This window comes from Egretta garzetta, unplaced genomic scaffold (assembly GCF_000687185.1).
Source record: "Egretta garzetta isolate BGI_Z169 unplaced genomic scaffold, ASM68718v1 scaffold75, whole genome shotgun sequence".
Taxonomy (NCBI): domain Eukaryota; kingdom Metazoa; phylum Chordata; class Aves; order Pelecaniformes; family Ardeidae; genus Egretta; species Egretta garzetta.
Window position 1 is genome coordinate 461,664 of NW_009259589.1, and position 21,340 is coordinate 483,003.

At 48.9% G+C, this 21,340-nt stretch overlaps 1 protein-coding gene across 1 annotated transcript in view; it reads right to left on the bottom strand.

Annotated features, from left to right (window-relative positions):
* The window catches only part of PTPRF (protein tyrosine phosphatase receptor type F), a 258,186-nt gene that overhangs the window by 40,712 nt on the left and 196,134 nt on the right, over positions 1–21,340 (bottom strand). The window contains exons 13-18 of the mRNA XM_035893530.1: positions 16,035–16,061; positions 13,604–13,721; positions 10,759–11,337; positions 10,021–10,118; positions 2,792–3,045; positions 2,002–2,092 (exon numbers count right to left, since the gene is read on the bottom strand). Of these exons, the coding sequence (XP_035749423.1) occupies positions 2,002–2,092; positions 2,792–3,045; positions 10,021–10,118; positions 10,759–11,337; positions 13,604–13,721; positions 16,035–16,061 (1,167 nt within the window). The remainder of the gene's footprint in view (positions 1–2,001; positions 2,093–2,791; positions 3,046–10,020; positions 10,119–10,758; positions 11,338–13,603; positions 13,722–16,034; positions 16,062–21,340) is intronic.

Genomic DNA, 21,340 nt, shown 5'->3' on the forward strand with positions numbered 1-21,340 from the left:
GCGTTTGCACTGCAGTGTGACCCACCAAAAAAAAAAAAAAAAGAAAAAAAAAGAAAAAAAAAAGGATGGAAAAATCTCAGTTTCACAAATATCCTTGTAACTGCGGAAGGAAAAGGCAGAAAGATAGCCTTAGGACTGTGGAGTCTGCTCCCTACACACGTTTCTCGTATCTTGGCTGAAATTACAGCTGTGCTCTTTGGGGCAGAAATCACAGCTGTATGTGCATGGGCATGAAACCATAGAGCTCCAGTTATGACTGGGGTTGCTGGGTGCTACTGCCACTTATGTAAGCAACACATGGACTGCATCCCAAGAATGCTAGGCTTGCACAGTTCAGATCCTCAAAAATTATAAAATTAATATTGCTTGTGCAAAATGAATTCAGCTGTCTTACGTATGTGCATTGTGTTACGATCCTTGACTGCCTGATCACATACTGTCTTTTCTGTAACTCCCCTGCTTTGTTCAATACACAGGACAGACAATGCTTAATCAAAGAGCAGCTATTCCAGATTTTGTTTTCTTCTTTGCATTATGCAGCTTACTATTCAAATCCAGCTCCGAAGACAAAATTAATAATTTCCTTGTGGTCTTTTTTACGGTGCTGATCACTATAATATTACAAGTGCTTAAAAAACATTAACGATTTTATCTTCCAAACACCCATATGAGGTGAGGTGAAAGTGATTATCCTAATTTTACAGATGGAAAAGAGAGATGCGGGGACATTAATGTAAAAAATGTCCACTAATTTTGAATGTCAAATTGAATAGACATCGTCTTGTTTTGTTTTTAAAGAAAACTTAGAAATTTTTTTTATAGCACTGACTGTATCCAGCAGAGCTCCTATTGACTTTCTTTGCAGCTGGGGATGCTTAGACTTTGCAAATGAGGCTCCAGGGTCTCAAACTGAGCGCTCCAAAAAGCCAGAACATGCAAGTCAGTGGCTGCTAATGAAAATTTTGTTTTAAATCATTTGCCCGGGGCTGGGTGAAACAGAGTCAGAAACCAGCTCTCTCGATAGCTTTCAACCTCCTAAAGCTCAAGCCCAAACCATCTTTTCTCATCCTAGTCTTCTATTTCTTGCGACGTCTTCCAACTTCTGCAATGAAATGTTGCAGGAGACCTACAGATAATGGTTCTCTACCACACAATTGTGCTTCATGTGCAGAACAGATCTACCCATACATGCTGTAAGCTGGGACCCCATGGAAAAGACTGTGCAATCATGTAATTAAAGATTAATGATAAGCAGGGGCTGACTTACAGCTTCTAACACTTTGTAATTTCTGAGCACTTCAAGCTTGCAACTTTGTTCTCTTAATGGACCCTTCTGTGTGTGATTTCCTGGAATTTTTCCTTATTACGTTGGGGGGGAGGTGTGTGTGTGTGGGGAAGAAAGAGCCCACAAACCCCTTGTGTGGGACTCTCCTGACACCCCCACACATACCGCGCTACTGGTGTTGGAGGACTCCTGCACAGATTGAGCTGCATCTTGGGGTGAATGGGCTGCTGAATGCTGAAAGCCTTTAACAAGCAAGTGTGGAGGGAGCTTTGCAGGTTTTGTTAGGCACTAAAGTGAACTCTTTATCCAAACTGCAGGCTTAGGTCCTATCCAGAGAGGCAAAGCCTCCTGACAGAACAGCTTAATAAACTGAAAACAATACCTTTCTCTCCTAGCTTGTTTTCAAAATCAGCATGGTTGCTTCAGCTGCAAAGAGTGTACAACCCGAGACAGTATCTGTCCTGGTCAGAGCTCTGAGACACTCAAGTGTGGCCTCCTAATGGGGCACATCCTGGGAGGTGGTTCCAGCCTCCTTCCTACATGCTGTCACCAGCCAAGAAAGGCTGAGTGAGCACCACACGTCCCACAGCCCCCCATCGCTGACGTACAGCCTGCACCTACGTCGCTGTACCCATGCTGTTGCCAGGAGGCCTGGGCAAAGTGTGCTGGGCCACCTGGGAGCCACTTCCATCACAGCAGCTGCTACAGGCTCCTACCTGGTCCAGTTCCATCTCATCAGGTGTCCGCCAACGAGCAGTCGGGCTGCTGGTGCTCTGGTCCGCTGGCACAACCACGATGTAGTACCACCTGGGAAGGAAGGAAAGCATAAGTGCTGGACCCTAAGTCATCTCTCTGGCAGGTCACAGAGTAACACATGCCATATGCCTCCCAAGGATGACCTGCTCCTTCCCCTGCTCTCTAAGCAGCAAAAGGGTTCAGTAAGGAAGAGGCCGGTTTTCCAGCTGCACCAGGGAAGAGAATACTCCCATTAGCACTCATTAGGTTAATGAAGATCTACAGACTATGCTCCAGAGGGTGGTGTAGGAGCTGTGAGAAGGACATTTATATAATCGGATTGTAGCAAGAACCCTGGGGGAATTGTGCTTCAGCACAAGGATACCACAGTAACGAATAAGACTTCCACAAACTCGTTTTTTTAATCTCCTTGAGGCTTTAGGCATTATTTATTTAAAGGATATTATACAGTGTCAGAGAAAGCCCCTCCTGATCCTCAACTGTTTTTTTGCTGGTAGCATCTGGAGTATACCCACCAGGGTGAGGGCAAACTGTCAGAGAATTGTCTTAATTTTATTGCACATAAATATTTGCTCAGTAAGAGCCAGCAGCGTGATCCCATGTTATGGGTAAATGCCTGGCTCTATATTGCAGCCTGCTCGGAAATTCACTCCCAGGTTACAAAATCCACAGGCTGGCAGAGGTCTGCCCTGCCTTTTTCCCCACCTCTAGCCCCCCACCCTGCCTTCTCTACCCAGGCATGGCACCTACCTAACCGGCACAGTGGTCTGGACTTTGGGAAGGGTGAGTGTGAATTTTCCTTCCTGTATGTACTTGTTTGTGGCGATGGGTTTGTTTTGCAAGACGTCAGGAGCGGTGCGGATTGAGACGAGGTGCTGGAGTCCCCCAGCACTGCTCCCACGGTTCATTAGCACAAAAGAATAGTCCGTGTCTGGCTGGAGGTCACTTATGAGTTTCTTCATTGAGTGGCCGTCCACCTCCACACTCTGGCTATTGTACAGAATCTGAAACGGGAAAAGGACACGCTCATGCATCCAACAGCTGCTCATGAAAACTCAAACTCAAAATAGCAGTGTTAGAGATGACAATTTGGCTCTGGGCCCTCCCTCAGGTGGTTCAGCTACCGTACACTTCGTAAACAGCCATAAATCTTTAGTTAAAGAAAAGCAACCCCCAGCAGAGGGGTTGAGCTGTTCTCCCTGTGCCTTGCAGTGGTGGAGTGGAGAGGGGGTCATCTCAGCAAAGCCCGGGTGGCCAGCGGCAGCGGTGAGGCTGGTGGTGCCACACACGCTGCTTTTCAGCGCCAGTTCGGGGGAGGAATCCAGATGGCTGTGCTTTGCCCTCGTGTGGAGATGAATGGGTCTTTGTTTCTTGTCTCATGAGGCTGCAACGCACAATATGCTTTTGGTGTAAAATCCCGTCTGCTTTAAATTGGTGTCACTCCCATGTCCACCAGCTGATGCCTGATCGAACCGTTAATGCAGAGCATCCCCCTCCCAGCAAGGAAATTGGTACCCAAAACAGCGGCTCTGCAGGTGTGACACCCTGTTGCCATGACAACAGATGCTGGTGCCGCGCCAGCCGTGGGCAGTGATCGGTGCTGCTTTGCTGCTTTTCGCTGCCATGCTTGCAGCGAGGGGCTGCTGGGCAGGGCAGAGCCACTGGGGGCAGAGGGCAGCTCCCATGCACCGCTTTCTCCCTTGGGCCCGCTGGCCCTTCAGCTAATGACATTTTCTCAACTCCCTGTTGCAGATATGCAGGACCTCCATCTCCCCCAGGGTACAGCAGTCATAGGCACGGCTGTATTATCCACACCAAGCAGCCCATCTGCCCTAGGAACCTCGATTCCAGTTCTGCTGGAACAACCTCTGTACCCTGAAACCCCAGATGCTGCCTCTGCAAAGCCAGAAACTCAAACCGTTCCCAGAGACATAGACAAATGGGGTGTAGAGAACTGGGGAGACCAGAGTTTGTGCCCCCGTTGTGATAAACCGGCATGTTTCCTTCCACCGGGCGACTGTCCAGCATGGCACAGGAGTGCTGGATTCCTGATAGTGGTGCAGAGACGCAGCATGCCAAAAACTGGCAATGGCAGAGGTGTAGCGTGTTAAACCATGGCAGCTATTACGTGCCACAGGCAGAGTCCATACAGTAAAAGGTGCTCTTTCCAACAGTGGTCTTGAGAGAGAAGACAGCTCTGTGGAAAAAAAATTACTTGAAGTAAACCAGATTTTTCACCAGCTGAGCCCGCCGTTCAGGCTGACGCAGGCAGGCAGGGAGGGACCAAACTTTCCTTCCAAGTCACCTTTTTAGCAGGTGGCAGAAAACTGCAGAAAGCTGCTGGCTTGCTGGGACAAGGGCAGCTGATTAGCATTGCTCTAATATTTAGTGCCGGAGCTGGGAGGAGGAGGGAAGCCCTGGAAAGAGATCTGGACAGAAGAGAACAGGGACCAGGTCTGGAATTTGTAGCTCTGCTTTTATGTTATCCAAACAGCGATACCCACAGCATGCTTCAAATCCTTTTCAGGTCACTTTGCATGGAGGTCAGGATAGGGAAACAGCCCCGGCTTTTTTGCTGCTGAGAAGAAACTCCCAACAGGTAACAAGGCAGCAGTGAGGAGCCAGCAATGGAAGGCAGATGCAATCAGTCTTGCTTGTTGACATCATTCTATCTTCATGAATGAACTGCAAAATAAGTATCAAGTACTAAAATAACAGAGGTTTGCAGGGACAAAGCCCCAGCTGGCTGCCCAGTTCAGGAAAGGCTGTCAAAGGTAGGATGGCTGGAGGGAGTTGTTCTTCTCTGTGACTCCTCTTAAGATGTTTTCTACTGGGCTTTAATCCCTTTCTCCAAAGATGTGTGCGTCAGATGGGCGCCAAAGTGAGTGAAAAAGGTAAAATGAAGAAATGCTTCTTATAGTCTTGGAGTATCAGGTATTTAGTTGGCAGGTTTCATCCTGCTCTGACACAGAAGTAGGCACAACAAAGACAGGAGCACTAGACTTCAAGTCATCTTAGCAGCTTTGCTGTCTTTCCCAGCACCACCCCTTGCAACGAGATAAGGAACCTCGATTCCAGTTCTGCTGGAACAACCTCTGTACCCTGAAACCCCAGATGCTGCCTCTGCAAAGCCAGAAACTCAAACCGTTCCCAGAGACATAGACAAATGGGGTGTAGAGAACTGGGGAGACCAGAGTTTGTGCCCCCGTTGTGATAAACCGGCATGTTTCCTTCCACCGGGCGACTGTCCAGCATGGCACAGGAGTGCTGGATTCCTGATAGTGGTGCAGAGACGCAGCATGCCAAAAACTGGCAATGGCAGAGGTGTAGCGTGTTAAACCATGGCAGCTATTACGTGCCACAGGCAGAGTCCATACAGTAAAAGGTGCTCTTTCCAACAGTGGTCTTGAGAGAGAAGACAGCTCTGTGGAAAAAAAATTACTTGAAGTAAACCAGATTTTTCACCAGCTGAGCCCGCCGTTCAGGCTGACGCAGGCAGGCAGGGAGGGACCAAACTTTCCTTCCAAGTCACCTTTTTAGCAGGTGGCAGAAAACTGCAGAAAGCTGCTGGCTTGCTGGGACAAGGGCAGCTGATTAGCATTGCTCTAATATTTAGTGCCGGAGCTGGGAGGAGGAGGGAAGCCCTGGAAAGAGATCTGGACAGAAGAGAACAGGGACCAGGTCTGGAATTTGTAGCTCTGCTTTTATGTTATCCAAACAGCGATACCCACAGCATGCTTCAAATCCTTTTCAGGTCACTTTGCATGGAGGTCAGGATAGGGAAACAGCCCCGGCTTTTTTGCTGCTGAGAAGAAACTCCCAACAGGTAACAAGGCAGCAGTGAGGAGCCAGCAATGGAAGGCAGATGCAATCAGTCTTGCTTGTTGACATCATTCTATCTTCATGAATGAACTGCAAAATAAGTATCAAGTACTAAAATAACAGAGGTTTGCAGGGACAAAGCCCCAGCTGGCTGCCCAGTTCAGGAAAGGCTGTCAAAGGTAGGATGGCTGGAGGGAGTTGTTCTTCTCTGTGACTCCTCTTAAGATGTTTTCTACTGGGCTTTAATCCCTTTCTCCAAAGATGTGTGCGTCAGATGGGCGCCAAAGTGAGTGAAAAAGGTAAAATGAAGAAATGCTTCTTATAGTCTTGGAGTATCAGGTATTTAGTTGGCAGGTTTCATCCTGCTCTGACACAGAAGTAGGCACAACAAAGACAGGAGCACTAGACTTCAAGTCATCTTAGCAGCTTTGCTGTCTTTCCCAGCACCACCCCTTGCAACGAGATACTGCAATAGTACTGGTCCAGAGTCCAGATATTCCAGACGAAAGCAAGTCAGGTGTGTCCTGAGGAGCAGCAGGACCTCACCTTCATGTGCTCCAACACAGACTTGAACAAAATCAAGCTTCCAACACTAAGAGCTATGCTGGAAGGATGCAAAGCTCATGATGAGTTCTCTTGCCTCCCAAATGAGAGTTCTCATTATGAAGTCTTCCGTAATAAAGGTATCACCAAGTGCTTCTGTGTGTGCTCTGGGGAAGATGCTTGCCCACCAACTGCCTGCACATGAGGCATCTGCTGGGGACATAGCTGTTCTTCTGGAGCAAGTGGAGGCAGAAGAGATGGTCAGGCACTTCAGTTCAGAGTTTCCCTGCTTGTTCTGCACTGGAACTGACCAGGACACAGTTTCCAATTCAGTCCTGACACCAGACGATGATTTTTACTGCCACGCACAGAATTCATGTCCAGAGACAGTGAAATTGGCATTTGTGATGCTTTTCTGAAGCATTCTCTGCCACATCCCCCCCTTTTCACAGTTGCCATAGCAGTTCTATGTTCCTTTACCTGCCATAACGCGTTGTCTTCTCAAATGTTATGCACCATTAGTTAAGGCCTCTACACAAACCTTACAATAAGGTAAGGGCTCAGAATCAGTCATTCGTGTGCAGCTGAAGATGCCCAGGAGCTCACGCAAGAATGCTATTTAGAAGTTGCATCATGGCCCACTGGTAAGTACTTAAGTCAGCAGCAAATTTGGCCCAAGGGCTCTGAACTGCCAAACATTGCTGACTAGACCATGGATTGCCGTAAAATGTCATTTGTGCTGCTGTTACTCACAAGACAAGATTTGCAAAGCTAGGTGGGTCCAAATGTCACTGCTGAAGGTCTGCTGCTTGATTTCAAGGCAGTGAAGAATGTATTGAACTAAGAGATGAAAAGATATGTAGTGTGCAACACTGGAAAAGATAATTACTCGATGGAGAAGTAGATGAGGCTGCCTTTTTTAGGGGCAGGAGTAATTGCTACATTCAGTGGGACACACTGTGAGAAAGCTCTGCCCAGCATTCTCAGGGTTTATTTCTGAACCTGTATCATAATAATTTTCAAAAGGCACTATTCCTTCTCCCAATTTGTAAAACACCTTGTGATGCTGCCTTCTGTTCTCCTCTTAAGTTGAAGAATGCATCTCAGAAAAGTGCAGTTTCCCCAAGGAGAAGGATGTATCTATCTTGCACTTTCCATGAAAGCTCCAGAACAGCTTTCTGCAAGCACACTGGAATAGAAAAGGAACTGTGCCTCTGCTCCACCACAACTGCTTGGCAACATTTTACAAGGAATTTATCTCCTGGACCAGAAGAAGCTGCGAAAATTCCCCAAAGAGAACTCAAACCTTCATTATTGATTTGGTAGCAATGAAAATTCCTAAGGTCTCAGTTCATCCCCTATAAAAAAAAATAGCACCAGTCCTGCCTGCACCTCACTATTCATTGTCAGAACAATATCTACTTTAATTAAATCTGTTAAAGTAGAATATGACACCCTTTGGGACATAGATTTAGCATGAGACTGTTTATCAAGTGTAGATAATACTAATTGTTCCCATGGAGATTTATCTGCTATGCTAGTTACAGTATTAGGCTCTGGCCTCAGCATCCCATGTGCCTGAATTAGAGGAGAGAGGTGAATCTTGTTTATAAAAATACAAAGTCCTGAAGGTTAAGGATTTCTTTCGAGTGGCACAATCAACGACCTGGAGCTGACCCTCTTAGCTCCTGGCCTTGACTTATGTGTGTCTGCAAGTCTGGGAATATTAATAGAACGAAGACACTATTAGAGAAATATCCTTGCAACACTCTTGTTCGCATGACTGCTCTTCAGTTAGCAAGTGGCTAATGCCATCTGCTCCTGTGTCATTTGAGGGTTAACCCACAGCAGGGGCAGACCCTGAGTCACTGTCTGTGTAAGCAATCACTGCTAGGAGGCTGAGAAAAGGCATCTGCATTATGTCCTTGGCTCCTGGCTACCTCCAACCACTCCACCATCCTTAGGAGTAACGCTCCAAAGGTCACACTGTCCCTTTCTAGCACTGCGCTGTCAGACAGAGACATGGGCTTTGTGCCACAAGAATAAGGCAAGATGAAGCAGCCTGGCTCTTCAGCAGAGTGCAAAGTAACAGGGATCTGTGATGTTCCTTGCGGCCAGATATCTGAACACTGATCCTAATGCACCCTACATCTGGGAAAGCTTTGAATACCACAAGGTCTTCACAAGAGCCCTGTCTGCTTCAGATAAACTCTGCATGTTAACAAGTGTCGGCTATTGATCATGGTAATTCAGCTTCAGGATTTAAACAAGGGGAGTTAGCAACAAGGAAGGGGAGGTTCTCACGCACTTTGATGTGGATGCAGTTCAAGACCTTCCTCTCATTCCCCTGGCCATGGATCCCCCATGGCTCATGCAGGCCTTGCATTTGCTCTTCAGGCACAGCACAGCAGGGTGCATGTGCAAGGAGGAAGGGACGTCATGCTGCTCCCATCCCTGGCCACCTTTGCAGAGGCAGCAGATAGCCGCTGAGACTGGGTGGAAGAATGTCCTTGGTGATGTGACATGTTGGTCTTGTTTCTTAAGGGACAGAAGCTGCACTGAGATCTGCAGAAATTTCTACCACACTCTAGTCTTTTTCTCACATCAGTGATCCACACTGGTGGACAGACAAGAGCAGGAAGACATCGGGTCAACAGTGTTGTCTGCAGGCTGGCAGATGACACTACATCCAGAACTGTGCCAGAGAAAAGCCAGCAGCAGCCATTCCTTCAGAGTTCCCTCTGCACTGACACATCTTGCACTGCTCGCACCTGTAACACCTTCTGGAAGGGTGATGATGCTTCTCTCCTTCACTCCCTGGGATGATGCATCTGCCCTGACGCTCTGAAGTAATTCATAAAGGCAATCCGGATGTTTGAGACAGGACACATTGCAGGAGGAGTCATTCTTAGTTTGATTCACTGGCTGGTTTTTGGACCACTCTGTCCTGGTGATCTCTTAGGATTAAATCACATTTATAACTTTTCATGCTTCAACTCCAAGTCAGGCATTGAGTCAAACTTGTGTAACCACTGTCATGGAGCCTCAATGGCCAGCTTGATCAGTAGGCCCCAGCTGAGTGATACCAGGTTAACAAGATAGTTGAGAAAGCTGATGGAGGAGTGAAGCACTGATTGGGACTGCGTGAACAACCACTGCAACTCCTCATGGGAAAAACGTCCATGATTTGGGGTGCTGGACTCGCTGAAAAGGTGAGTAATTCAGGGGGCACTATCACGGGAGGAGTGGATACTTAGTTTTGTTACCATGAGCCAAGTGCTTACTGGCTATTCCACAACTGATCAAAACAGAAAGAAATCAACAAAACTATAACACCTTCTGGCCTAAGAAGTGTGAGAGGAGGGAAAGCAAGCAGCAGTGTGCTCCACTGTGTGCTGTGGTTCACGTGCGGGTGCTCAAAAGCAAGAGGGGCTATCTAACCTGGGCTGGGAGATCTGAGCTCCACAAGAGCCCAGGCCAGTGAGGAAGTGACCTTGCTCTGCTGGTCTCGTCTGATGGCCTGAAAAGATCATGTGGCAGGTCAAGATGCTGCTTTCCACTGTCCTGCTTACTGCCCCAGGCAGAGCTCCCTGTCTTCTGCATCCCACCCTTACCTTAAAAGGCACTGCAGATTTATAGGAGTCAGGCACTTCCCAGCTCAGCAACACAGACGTTTTCATGACGGCATTGACGCGGAAGTTCTTAGCAAACACTGAAATGAAAAACAAGGTATTTGAGCACTGTAAGGCCAAGTCAGGAGGGAGCCAGGCAGCAGCTCGGCTCCAAGACTCTCTCTGTCTAACTCGGCAGCAGAGGTCAAAGAGTTCAGCTACAGCAGAGAAGTGAGAGATGAGGAGAAAAGAGCAGCAGCCTTTTACCAAGTCTCCAGTCTCCAGTGGAGTTTCGCTTTTTGACTATACTTTCCAGCACCACAGAAAGGAAGCTGTAGGCTGAACTGTAGCCTTCCTCTCTCCCCCCTCCACTCACACTCTCTTGGCCCTTTGCCATGATCAAAGAACAGTGGTGCTCAGGTACTGGATCTGCAGATGATCCTACCCAGCCGTCTGCTCCAGTTCAAGCAAGAGCCTTTCATGTACAGATAAAACAGCAAAGTGTGCCTGTGGAGCAACAAAGGCAATTAAGCTACCACCAACACCCCTCTCCCCTCAAACGGCAACTTTAAGGAAACCTTTGCTGAGCCTCCCCTCGCTAAACTAGTTTTAGACTAGGGAGCCACACAGTACCTGATCTCATTAGTCAGAGCAAAGGGGATCGTAGCCTCATGAACCGAAGCAAAGGTCCCTGTCCTGGAGGCAGAGCTTGCTGTTAGGGCTTGTTAGAGGAACACTTACCTTGCTCAACAGGCATGGTCCGGGACTGGATGCTTGGGCTGAGCGGCCCAACCCCCTTATTGGTGCGGGCCCTCACTTTGATGTCATAAGTGGTATCGGGCTTCAAATTCATCAAAGTGATACTTGTGTCCTTGGTGATGTTAACCAGGTCCTGCTGGCTATTTATGTCCCTGTATACCACTGTGTAGTTGACGATCTTGCCGTTTCTTTCTGCCAAGACCGGGGGGTCCCATGCAACTTCTGTGGTGGAAGTGGTGAGACCCACCACGCGCAGGTTCTGTGGGAAGCCGCTTGGCACGTCTTCCGCAGTAGTGATCTCCTTCTCAAACTCCTCTCCTGGGCCAGCTCTGTTCTTGGCAGACAATTTGAAGAGGTACGTGGCCCCCTTGTGCAGGTTGGTCACAGTGTAGTGATGGTCTCTCTTCCCAAAGTCTATCGTGTTCATCTTTTCCTCATCAAGTCGTCTGTACTGCAGCCGGTAACCCAGCAGCTCCCCTACCATCTCCTTGGGTGGGTGCCACTGGATGAGGGCTGTGTTCATGGCTGTCGTGCTAATCATCATGGTGGGCTTCCCCGGGACTGCAACATAAACACACAATGACCATCTATAGCCTGGGAGGAGGGGAAGGAAGGACCGCTTCTGTGCTGCTCAGTCCGTGAGGATTGAGGAAAGTGGGAAAGTTCAGACAACAGGGTGAAGAGGACGACAGACAATTCACATGGATAGAGGCAGACCGACCCTAATCCGGTGGTGAGGGAAGCTGGAGCCAGCCAGCTCTTGGCTGCCATTTTCCCATGTGCTGCCATCTAAACAGGCAATAAAGTCAGCCACATCCAGCCCCAAAATTCATCCCCTTTTACAGGAAAGGTTTAAGGTACCTCAAAGCATCATATTTATCTCAGAGAAGATCTGAATCCCGTCCTCCCAATCAGTGGTCTTCAGACACTCCAGCTAGTGCACAGCACCAGGCCATGCTGGCCCCGGTGCACTGTACCACAACAGACACACAGAAGCCCGAGTCCAGTGCCCTGACCTGTCTGGAGGCAGACAAATTTCATCCTGAAACCTTGCAGTTTTACCATCTGCAGAGACAGCGAGCAGAGCTGGGCGGGCTGTTTGCCATCAGAATACATTTTGTTTTAGCTGATGAGCAGATTCGTGATGTCAGTGTCGATGTGAGAGGTGAACACAAGTGTTCCACAGGATTTTTGCTTATGCTGCACAAGTCAAGGGGTGTTGCCGTCACTGGTTAGGAACTGATGGCTTTAAATTGATGGTTTAATACCTTGATCTCCTTCAGTTAAAAAAAGGATGCGTCTTCACATCAGCTCAGATTTGTAAACAAATCAACTGATAGGGAAGATACTCAGAATCAGAGGGATGGGGCCACTGATATGAAAACAAAAATGGGATTGTAGCCAAACCTAGTTAAATATCCTTGCACAGTTTTGAAATGTATGAGCCCACAGATGAGCACAAGAGAAAAACGTGTTTGACAGAATTATGCCCCGATTCTGCCATCAGAGGGCGATACCAACACTCCCCTTTGAGGTCAAGCCTGCAGACAAGCCTGTACAAAGGCAGCTCTGGGGGTGGTTTTGTAGGTATTTAAGACATATAATTACATTTCCACTGCCAGTGCCATCCTCCTTGCACTCATAATACAATGTCTAACAGCAGCTAGTATTAAGGGACACATTATTTCCAAAGCCGATTCCAAATATTAACTTTAAATGTGCATCATAACATGGGAAGACCCACTGTGGTTTACAGTGCAACACTGGGATGTTTAGGAAGCTTTTCCTGTTTATAGGACAGCTGTAGCAATTTGAAGAACAGAGCATACATCATGGCGAGGCACAAGGGAGACAGCATTTGAGGTTGTGACAGTGGAAACTACCTCTGGAGCTCCCCATATGCAGCACGGAAGAGATGGCAAGCTGTTCCTTGTTTAAAAGCACCAGGAACAAACGCTCTCAGTTTGCAACAGGCTGCATTCCCGTAATAAGTGGTAAATACTGTTCCTGCGGCTGGTGTGAGGAAGCAGCAGGATTATCGGTTGTAGGACAGGTCTAGTGAGTGGAAATCGGGGACAAGAAATGTCAACTAGTTGGTGCCACCGCCAAAGGCAAGCTTGACCGCATCCGGAGGAAAGCACCTGATGAACTCCTGGGTGCCCCTGCTCCAAGCCGAGGCTCCTGTGTTGCACTAGGCACAGGTCACAAGTCTCTACTGAGATAGCAGAACCAAACTGGCTGGGATCACCAGGACCTAGAAGTTGTGTCCGCAGCACTCCTATGGCAGGATTTGTTGCATTCCAGATTTTACCACGGCTCTAGGAGCAGCCGGGCTCAGCTCTGTAAGCCTGGGGAGGCAGCAGTAGCAATGGCTGGGGTGGGGAGCTGAGAAGCACCTCTGAGGAGCCCTCTGTGCCAGGGGCCATCCCAGGCGGCACTGCAGTCACCGCAGGAAGCAACAAATGGCACTCGCCTATGGGAACAACGTGAGGACAGGCCATGACTCCAAAGCTGAGGGAGGGCCTGGGCTTTCAGACTTCCTCTTCCCACGTCTCTGGACTACGCAGATGAGCTCAGACCCATGAGTTTCATTGCTCTTTCACAGGCCCTGGCAGTGTCTGTCCATCTGTTTGCTGCACTTTGCTCAGGTGATCCAGTGGCAAAGCCTGTAAGTAAGGGCTGGAGATCACAAGAGTATGTACCTCTGCAGCATCTCCAGCCCTCTCGCTTCCTCCTGCACAGGTGCCTTGGCCATACTCCCCGTGCACCTCTTGGGAGATTTTACCATCACCCTCATGAGGCTGTGGTATCCGCTCCCCACACTCACCTGCCCCTGTGGTGGTGATGACTTTTGGCTTGCTGCGGGCACCGTCTCCCTTGGTGGTGTAGGCAGCGACTGTGACGGAGTAGGTGGTTTCCGGCAGCAGGCCTCCAATGACCGTCTCCTGGGAGCGCATCCATGAGGCAAAGAAGAGGCAAATGAGAAGAGCAAACATTTGTTACTGGAGTGAGCGAAAGGAGGGCACTGGGGACAGCGTCTCCCACAGCAACAAACTGACACACTCGCTGGCTCACACTCATGCATCACGATACTCAAGCACATCTTGCACAGAGCCAGCAAACAATCGCTCACACTCCAACGCTCACCTGCCTAATTTCAACCCCTGCCTCTAACACTTGGCCTTTCCAGGGACCCACCAGCAACCTCTGTCAGCAGCTGCACTCTCCCATGGCTTCTGCCAAGAGGGAGACCTGCTCCAGAGATGGTCCTGCGTAAAGCCAGAGCCACCCTGCCACAGCAAGTCTGAGAGTAAGGGTACTGTGGAGCTGTGAACCAGAGCAAAAGCCAGTTCAGCTGGCTGTGGAAACCTCTTGAGGGCTAATTTGGAGATTTTTAAAGTTGTCTCTTGCAGCAGAGCTGCAGGGAGCACAGAGAAGCAACGCAGGCAGCAGCACGGCCAATCCAGGCAGGAGGCCCCAGGCAAGGAGCACCTGCAGCACTCCAGCACCACGCTCACCCTCCCTGCAAGGCACGGCGTTGTAAGGATGGGACCAGGTCAGCACAAGGCGTTGGCAAGACCTGGAGGGAAAACCCTGCACTGTGGGAGGTCTGGGAGGAGGGTGGACTCGGCAGGATGCTAGCACCCTTGCACGCTCTGGCTTCCTCTGGGCAGGAGGAGGGCATGGCTCCGCACTTCAACTGGAGATCAAAGAGGGGAGCACCCCTCCTCCCTCCTGGCTTCCAGTGGCAACTTGTCTTATGCCAAGCCCGGCTGGCCAGGCCTGCAAACGAGCAAGCACAGCAAGCTCTGCAGCTCCCAGCAGCTCTCTGCAAGCTCAGGGCAGGTACCCCTGAACTGCGTTCATCTTCTGGGTGCTGTGAAGGCGGTGGCAGCCATTAGCACTAATAACCCATCAGGTCAGGGAGCAAGAGACAGTCGGGATGGAGAAGGGGCTGGGGAAGCTTTTGGAAAGGAGGCAGAGGCTCTGGGTTAGTTATTTACCTTTTCAGACAAGGAGAAGAGCAGAGATGGAGAGTGTTAAGCTCGAGTCACCAAAAACCTGCAGCATGGGCACCATTAGAGGCTGCTCCAGGGGTCTGATCTCTGCCTGGGGGATCCCTGCCAGCTTGAGGGGTATGAAGGGTGCCTGTGGTTGCTCTCAGAGCACAGCCAGTCTCCCATCACTCACTTGCACAAACACCCACACTATTAAACCTGCTGATTTCCAGTCAGTGCTGCTGGTTCAGGTTCCCTGCCCAGGCTTACTCATCAAAATCACCGTGTTACCATTGCGGAACCAGCCAGCCCAGAGAAAAATCAACAAGCACCAACAAGAACCCCACCAAAATCACCGTGTGAACCAAAGTCCAATCCCAACTCCGCCCCTGCAGCAGATCGTGTGTGCGGGTGAGTGGACGCGCAGTCCGATCGGTGCCAATGGACCCGCGGGGGAAGCACTCACACAAAACCTGCAGACTCTGAACAACCCAAGAGAATTCCCTCCTCCCAAATCCATGCAAAGAGAAATTCTCACGCAAAAGCATGCCACCGGGAGCAAAGCAAGCGAGCTGGAAGGAGTGGGGAGAGAGACGAGGGATGGATGAAAGAAGGTCTGATTGCATAATGTAAATACAGTGCTGTCATGACAAAGCCACTCTGAGCGAGAATCCTCCATATAAAGCAGGAGGAGAAATGCATCGTGCCAGGCAAGCTCACAGTAGGGCACGTAATTGAATTGCTGACTCTAAAAAGGTCATTTTCTAGTTTGTTCCTCCAAATTTGTATTTCAAAATTATGTGGGAAAAATTGGATTTAACTGTTTAAATGTGGTTGTTTTCTTATTACTATCTGTGTTTCAGCCAAAGGTCATGGTTGAGAGTGTAGGTTATTTTTCATGACTACGATCAATGTGGTTTAAAGATTATATATCTAATTTTACCATGTAACTCAGTGGGCCAACTACTGCAGAAAGTCGGATGCACCTCCTGAGTCGATCACTTGAGCCTGCCTAAAACTGCACTGCAACAAGCTGGAAATACAGATTATAGGAAATGTCAATTGCTTTTCTGCATTTACTAGCAATCTAAATGCCAATTTTCTCTGGATTTGCTGCTTGTGGAAGGTTTCACAATGTAACTCTCCAGCCTCATTAAGGGAGTGAAAGGGATGTTTTGACAGCACTGTGTCTACAAAATTCACAAATCGATTTACCAAACCCCTCTTTTCCAACCTGGAATACACACAAGTGGTACTTACATGGTCGACGGAGTCCTCAGCTCTCCACTGACGGGGGAGAAAGGAAGGAGGAGAGAAAAATGGAGACACAGAATTTTAAGGGGCAACGTGTAGGAAGGGGATGACGACGATGACAACAGCAGGGGTTAGCAGGACTGGGTTGGGGGGATTACAACACTTATACACAGAGGGTCACTTGGCACAGGCTGTGCCAAGGGAAGAAATGGCATAGAGCAATTTTCTACATGCCGCTAGTCTGCGCAGTAGGTCTGAGATCATTCACACAAACAGGGGCAAGGAGCTTCCTTCTCATATGGATGGAGAGATCACCGCTTCCTAACTTTACAGTCCGTTCCCCTTCTGGCTTTGTTTGCGCTTTTCTGCCTCTTCCATGAGCAGAAGCAAGAAAGGGAAAGCTGGTACCAACAAGGCTTTGGGGGCTGACTGCTGCCCTCACAAGTCACTCGCAACAGTTTTGTGGCCTAATCTCCAGTTTCTGTCCTAGTGATCCTCCAGCCACCATCTCTCATTGAGAACCAAAGACTTCAACACACAAAACTCAGAGGGCAGTCTCTGCACGGAAGCACCAACGCAACCTTTACAGAGCTTCTCTCTCCTGTATCATTTGCAAGAAAATGCTCTGTGGATCTTAGAAAACCAAGAAGTGCTGTCTCTTATAAACAGTGCAAGAAAGGCTGAGATCTTAGAGAGAGCTCCACACTAAGCTGCTCCTCTCCAATGGCTCTGCATGGCTTGGAGCGAGGCTCAAACTGGTGCATGTGCTGAGGAAACAGCTTCTCACTCCCAGTTACATAACACCAAACGGCAAACACTCATTTCACAAGAGCAGCCCTGCAGGTAAGACTTCTACGCAAACCATCCCCAGCAAAAGCTCACGCGGATTCCCAGCCATGGCAGCTCAATTAGGGCTCTGAAGAGGGAACACGCAGGTTTCTGGCTGGATTTGGGGTTCTAAGGCATCAAAGACGCGTTGGGGTGGTGAGACTTAGCAGACCTTGGCTGCTGCCACACATGCCCGTGGCACTGTTCTTTGTGGTTGATGCACCAAAGGAAGGTTTGCAGAGATCACAGCGAGCTCTCTCAGCCAAGGTGATGCATTACATCTCAGGTTACTAAATCTGCCTGGAGGAAGCACTGGTGGATGGGTTCAAGCACAGAGATGAACGTGTAAGATAGGTATTATTGCCCTTAACTCACAGTGTGAGCCTTGGTAAGCTTTGCTTCTGAGCCTGAGCTGCCAGCTGTGAAATGGTGCTCAGATATTGACTTCCTCAGGACACCGGGAAGCCCAGGTAACGCTGCTGAAGTGCCCAGGAACCTGCAAGTGTGTCAGAAGTACTAAATGGTATTAAAACTACAAGTTACCTTTTGTACTCAGGCTATTTGAGGTGGCTTTCACAGGCTGCAGCCTATCACAGTGGCAGAGTACTCTCCTCAGTAGTAAAATACATGGCATACCTTCAAAGTATTTGTTATTTTAGTCTCTAAATTCAGAAAGGAGCAGCTACTGGAGAAACATTCCTCTACGATTTTATTATAGTTCACTTATTTGATGCCATGAGACTGCAGTAGAATTATCGCCGTAAACCATCTTAAAATTTAATTTCGGTGAAGAGGTCAAATTGTCCCTAAAGACTTCCTATAAAGCCAAGGCCCTCACTAAGTATTATGGTCACTACGGGCCCTCTTTCAGTACACCTTGGTGTTATTTCCAGTGTCGCATGCTTAGCTCAACCCAAGTCATTGCTGTTGATGTACCTGTGCTGGTCAGGCCATACCACAGTCAACAGCCACACACTCTGCCCTGCTGATCTAAAACCTGGCAAAAGTCTTGCTACAGGAAGGATACGAAGCCTGATAGCTCTTTCTGCCAGAAGTACACTTGTCCCTGGTAGATGGGGCCACGTGGATAGCAATGTCCCAACCTGCCTCCATGTAGCTGCAGGAGCAGAAGGTGACAGCCCACTGCAACGAACAGTGGAGTAGCCCCGAGCTCAGGAGGCTGCTGCGTCTCACAGCCTCTCACACCACAGCAGGGAGTTTGTCACCCACTAAGATTTTACACCAAGAGTTTAATGTTCAAACTCTGTTTACTATTATCTTTTAGTGGACTTTATTCTTGCATCAGATCAGAGTGCAAAGAAACGCCTTGAGATCTGTGCTGGAGGAGTAATAGTGAAAAGCCAGGCCTGCATAAATACCCTGGTATAAATTCAGTTTCATTATGAAAATATCATCTACGGATCAAAACATTTCCTTCCTTAAACTAGCTCAATTGCTTCTTCACTGTTTAAGGTTGGTCAGTAAGACAAATTGATCTGAAAAGCCCAGGAGCTGTCATAAAAAGAACTCAGACAGTGCTGTGTGCATGAGGCAGGATGGCTCAGGGAAGTGCTAAAGCTAACAGTGTGTATTTATGGCAGCTGCATTGCCTTAACGTTTCATTTTACACTTCAACACAGCACAGTGTAGTCATGTCTCACCAGGGAATGGCTGTTTTCCCTGACCATGGCTCTTGCAAAAGACAAGCTCAAGCCCTCCTGAACTGCCCCAGCTATGGGAAGTGGATATTGTGGTTTTCCTGCAGATCCTTCTCCTCTCTGCTTCAGTGTCTGTGGCACAACAGTGAAACTCCAGATGTAAACTTGGGTGCTCAGCTTGTGGGATGCAGAAGGGTCTGAGAGCTGCAGAACATCACCCTTGTCCATTACTGAAATGCCTCTTGGATGATGTCTTTCAGTTTTGTTCCACTTACGAAGCAGACATCTCACCTCCATGCCAGACTCTTACCTAGATAAGTACACATGCATGAGGAGTTGTTCCAAGTAGATTCAGATAAAGATCCTTGACTATCACCAAGTGAAAGAGGGAGGCTGTAAATTCCTCTGTGTTATGCCTGGGGTGGGCACTGCCCAGGGAGAATAGGAGCCTCCGCTTCCCCTTTCTCCTTTGATCTCAATCCAACAGCTTGAAGTGCTTGCCATTACTTCTTCCTGCTCTTCTGGAGCAAGCTGGTGCGACGTGCACTTGGTCTGCATGCTGGATGGAGAATTGCCACCTGCGAAGACCACACAATTTTCCTGTGAGCCTGCAGCCCTTCTTGTGGGCAGCACACCTCTCCCCTGCCATGACTGTTTGCAGAGCAGGAGGAGGTGGTGGCAGGAGTCTCTCCTCCACAAAGCCTGGCCTCCTTTTACCCAGCCAGCTCCCAGCAGCAGAAGCACTCCAAAGCTCGCTGGGCAGGCTGGATCTGCACAGGGCTGTAAGCAGCAAGGCTAAAGTGCACGCCGCGTCCCCAGAGTGATGAAGGCAGCGGGCTCCCCAGCAAATACGCTGCATAGTTGAGAGTAGGAGCAGTTGTCGAGGCCACATTGCAGCACGGGGAGAAAGTCCTCCCTCAAGATGTTCCAGTCTGGGCTGAGGACAAGCAGGCTGGGAGCAGGACCCAATGGATCAACAGCTAGAGTCACGCAGGGTCTAGCTGCCTATCTTGGAAAGAGCAAACAAGAGTCATCCTCGTACAGGAACCCGAACAGGAAGCCCTGTCCTCCTCTGGCCCTGCTGCCTCCTTTGTGCCCAGTGCTCCAAACTCAGCACTGCCACCTGGCGCTGCTCAGCACGGAGCTCTGCAGGGCACATAGGACTGGTACCTGGGAAGGGATGGTGATCGAGCCCACTGCTCCTCCTGACACACTGCAGCTGCCCAGGGATTGGAGACCAAGGAAAGCAAGTGGTCCCCTGAAGAACCTAAAGCTTGTGCCCCATGGCCCTGCTATTCCCTGCTCCCTCAAGCTGGCAAGGACTTGTATGGGAGTGGTGGAGTGCAGCTGAGACCCTGCACTGGTGCCCCTTTCAAAGGCACTCTCTTGGTGCTCGGCTGCATTGTGCACAAAACCCAGGGCACAGAAATGAATCTTCTGCCAGTGCCCACCATGGGAGCCATGATGGGCAGGGTCTGTGCAGGTGGTGGTGCGGGTATCCAACCCAGCTCTGCAGCGATACACATGCTCTCCCTGGGTGCTCCTCTACAGGGCATGGTCACATTTGCTTGTCCATCAGTCTGTCGGTAGGACATGGCACAGAGATGTCAGACTGGATGGCACAGAGAAGTCTGACGGAGGTAATCAGTCATGGGCGCAGCCACAGAGGGGAGGGAGAGGCCTCAGCTCCATTGCAGGACCTTCCTAACAGCTGATTACTCTCCCTAGGCAAGAGGCTGTAAAATAAAATGTGATCCCTCTAAGCACCAGGGCCCCCACTTCTCTGCTGATGTTTTAGTCCTTTCCGCTCAAATGGTTTTGAAAACTCAGAATCTATATTATCTGCATAGCTAACATCTCCATTCCCTTTCCTTTTTCCTTTCATCTTTGTTTACTCTCTCTCTATTTCTCATCTTCAATCAGGAAAAATCATGAGTCGGCTTTAATATCAGTGTCTTCATACCATCTGCACGAAGCAGATTATGTGGTATGTACCTACTCAAAATCAGCAGACAGGCTGGCTAGGCAGGAGGAGGGGTCTGTCTACGTGTCCAGAGAATTTCTTCTCTGACCCCAGATCTTCAGTCAGTTTAATTCTCTCCTTGTGCACTGGTATAAATGTTTATGAATGTTTCCGAGTACTGAACTGTGGCTACATTCTGTCCATCATCGTCCTGTGACCTTCAGGGACAGGTGTTCCAGTGAATCTTTTTGTTTTCTTCCATAGAAAATAACTATTCCAAGACTACTCGTTAAAATTTGATCTGGCTGTTTGCAAAGACACACAAAGCTGTACTGAAAGATGGCAGCTCTTACAAGGTTCTTCAGCTTCTGCAGCAGATGTATTTCATCACAAGCACGGGTCATGCCTGGTGTCTTGCTCTTTCTGGAAATAAAGATCTCTTCTGCCAGGTCAGTGAAGCCTCTTCCCTGCAGGGTCATCATTAGTTTATCCGAAGAGTGACATGACTCCTTCAGAGTAGTCACTTTTCTGCAACTATCTTTTGGCCTTCACTTCCATCCAAAAATTACAGCAGATAAGTTCAGCACCACGAGCACCAGAAAAAAAATATCACAGCAATCAAGAACTTTCCCACATAAATTCACCAAATATGAAAGACTGGTAAGCGGCCTGACAGGCCACGAAACTTCAAGCAACTTGCCTCCTTGATGCACAGATTCAGAATAATGCAAAATTCAGCACTTGTTGGAAAGTTTCTAGCTCTGGCATCCTCATTCCTGCACATTAGCATGGTGTTTCTCTCTCTGAAATGTATGAGTAAGGAGTGAAAGTAGAACTGGCTGGGCAAGCATAAAATATTTGAC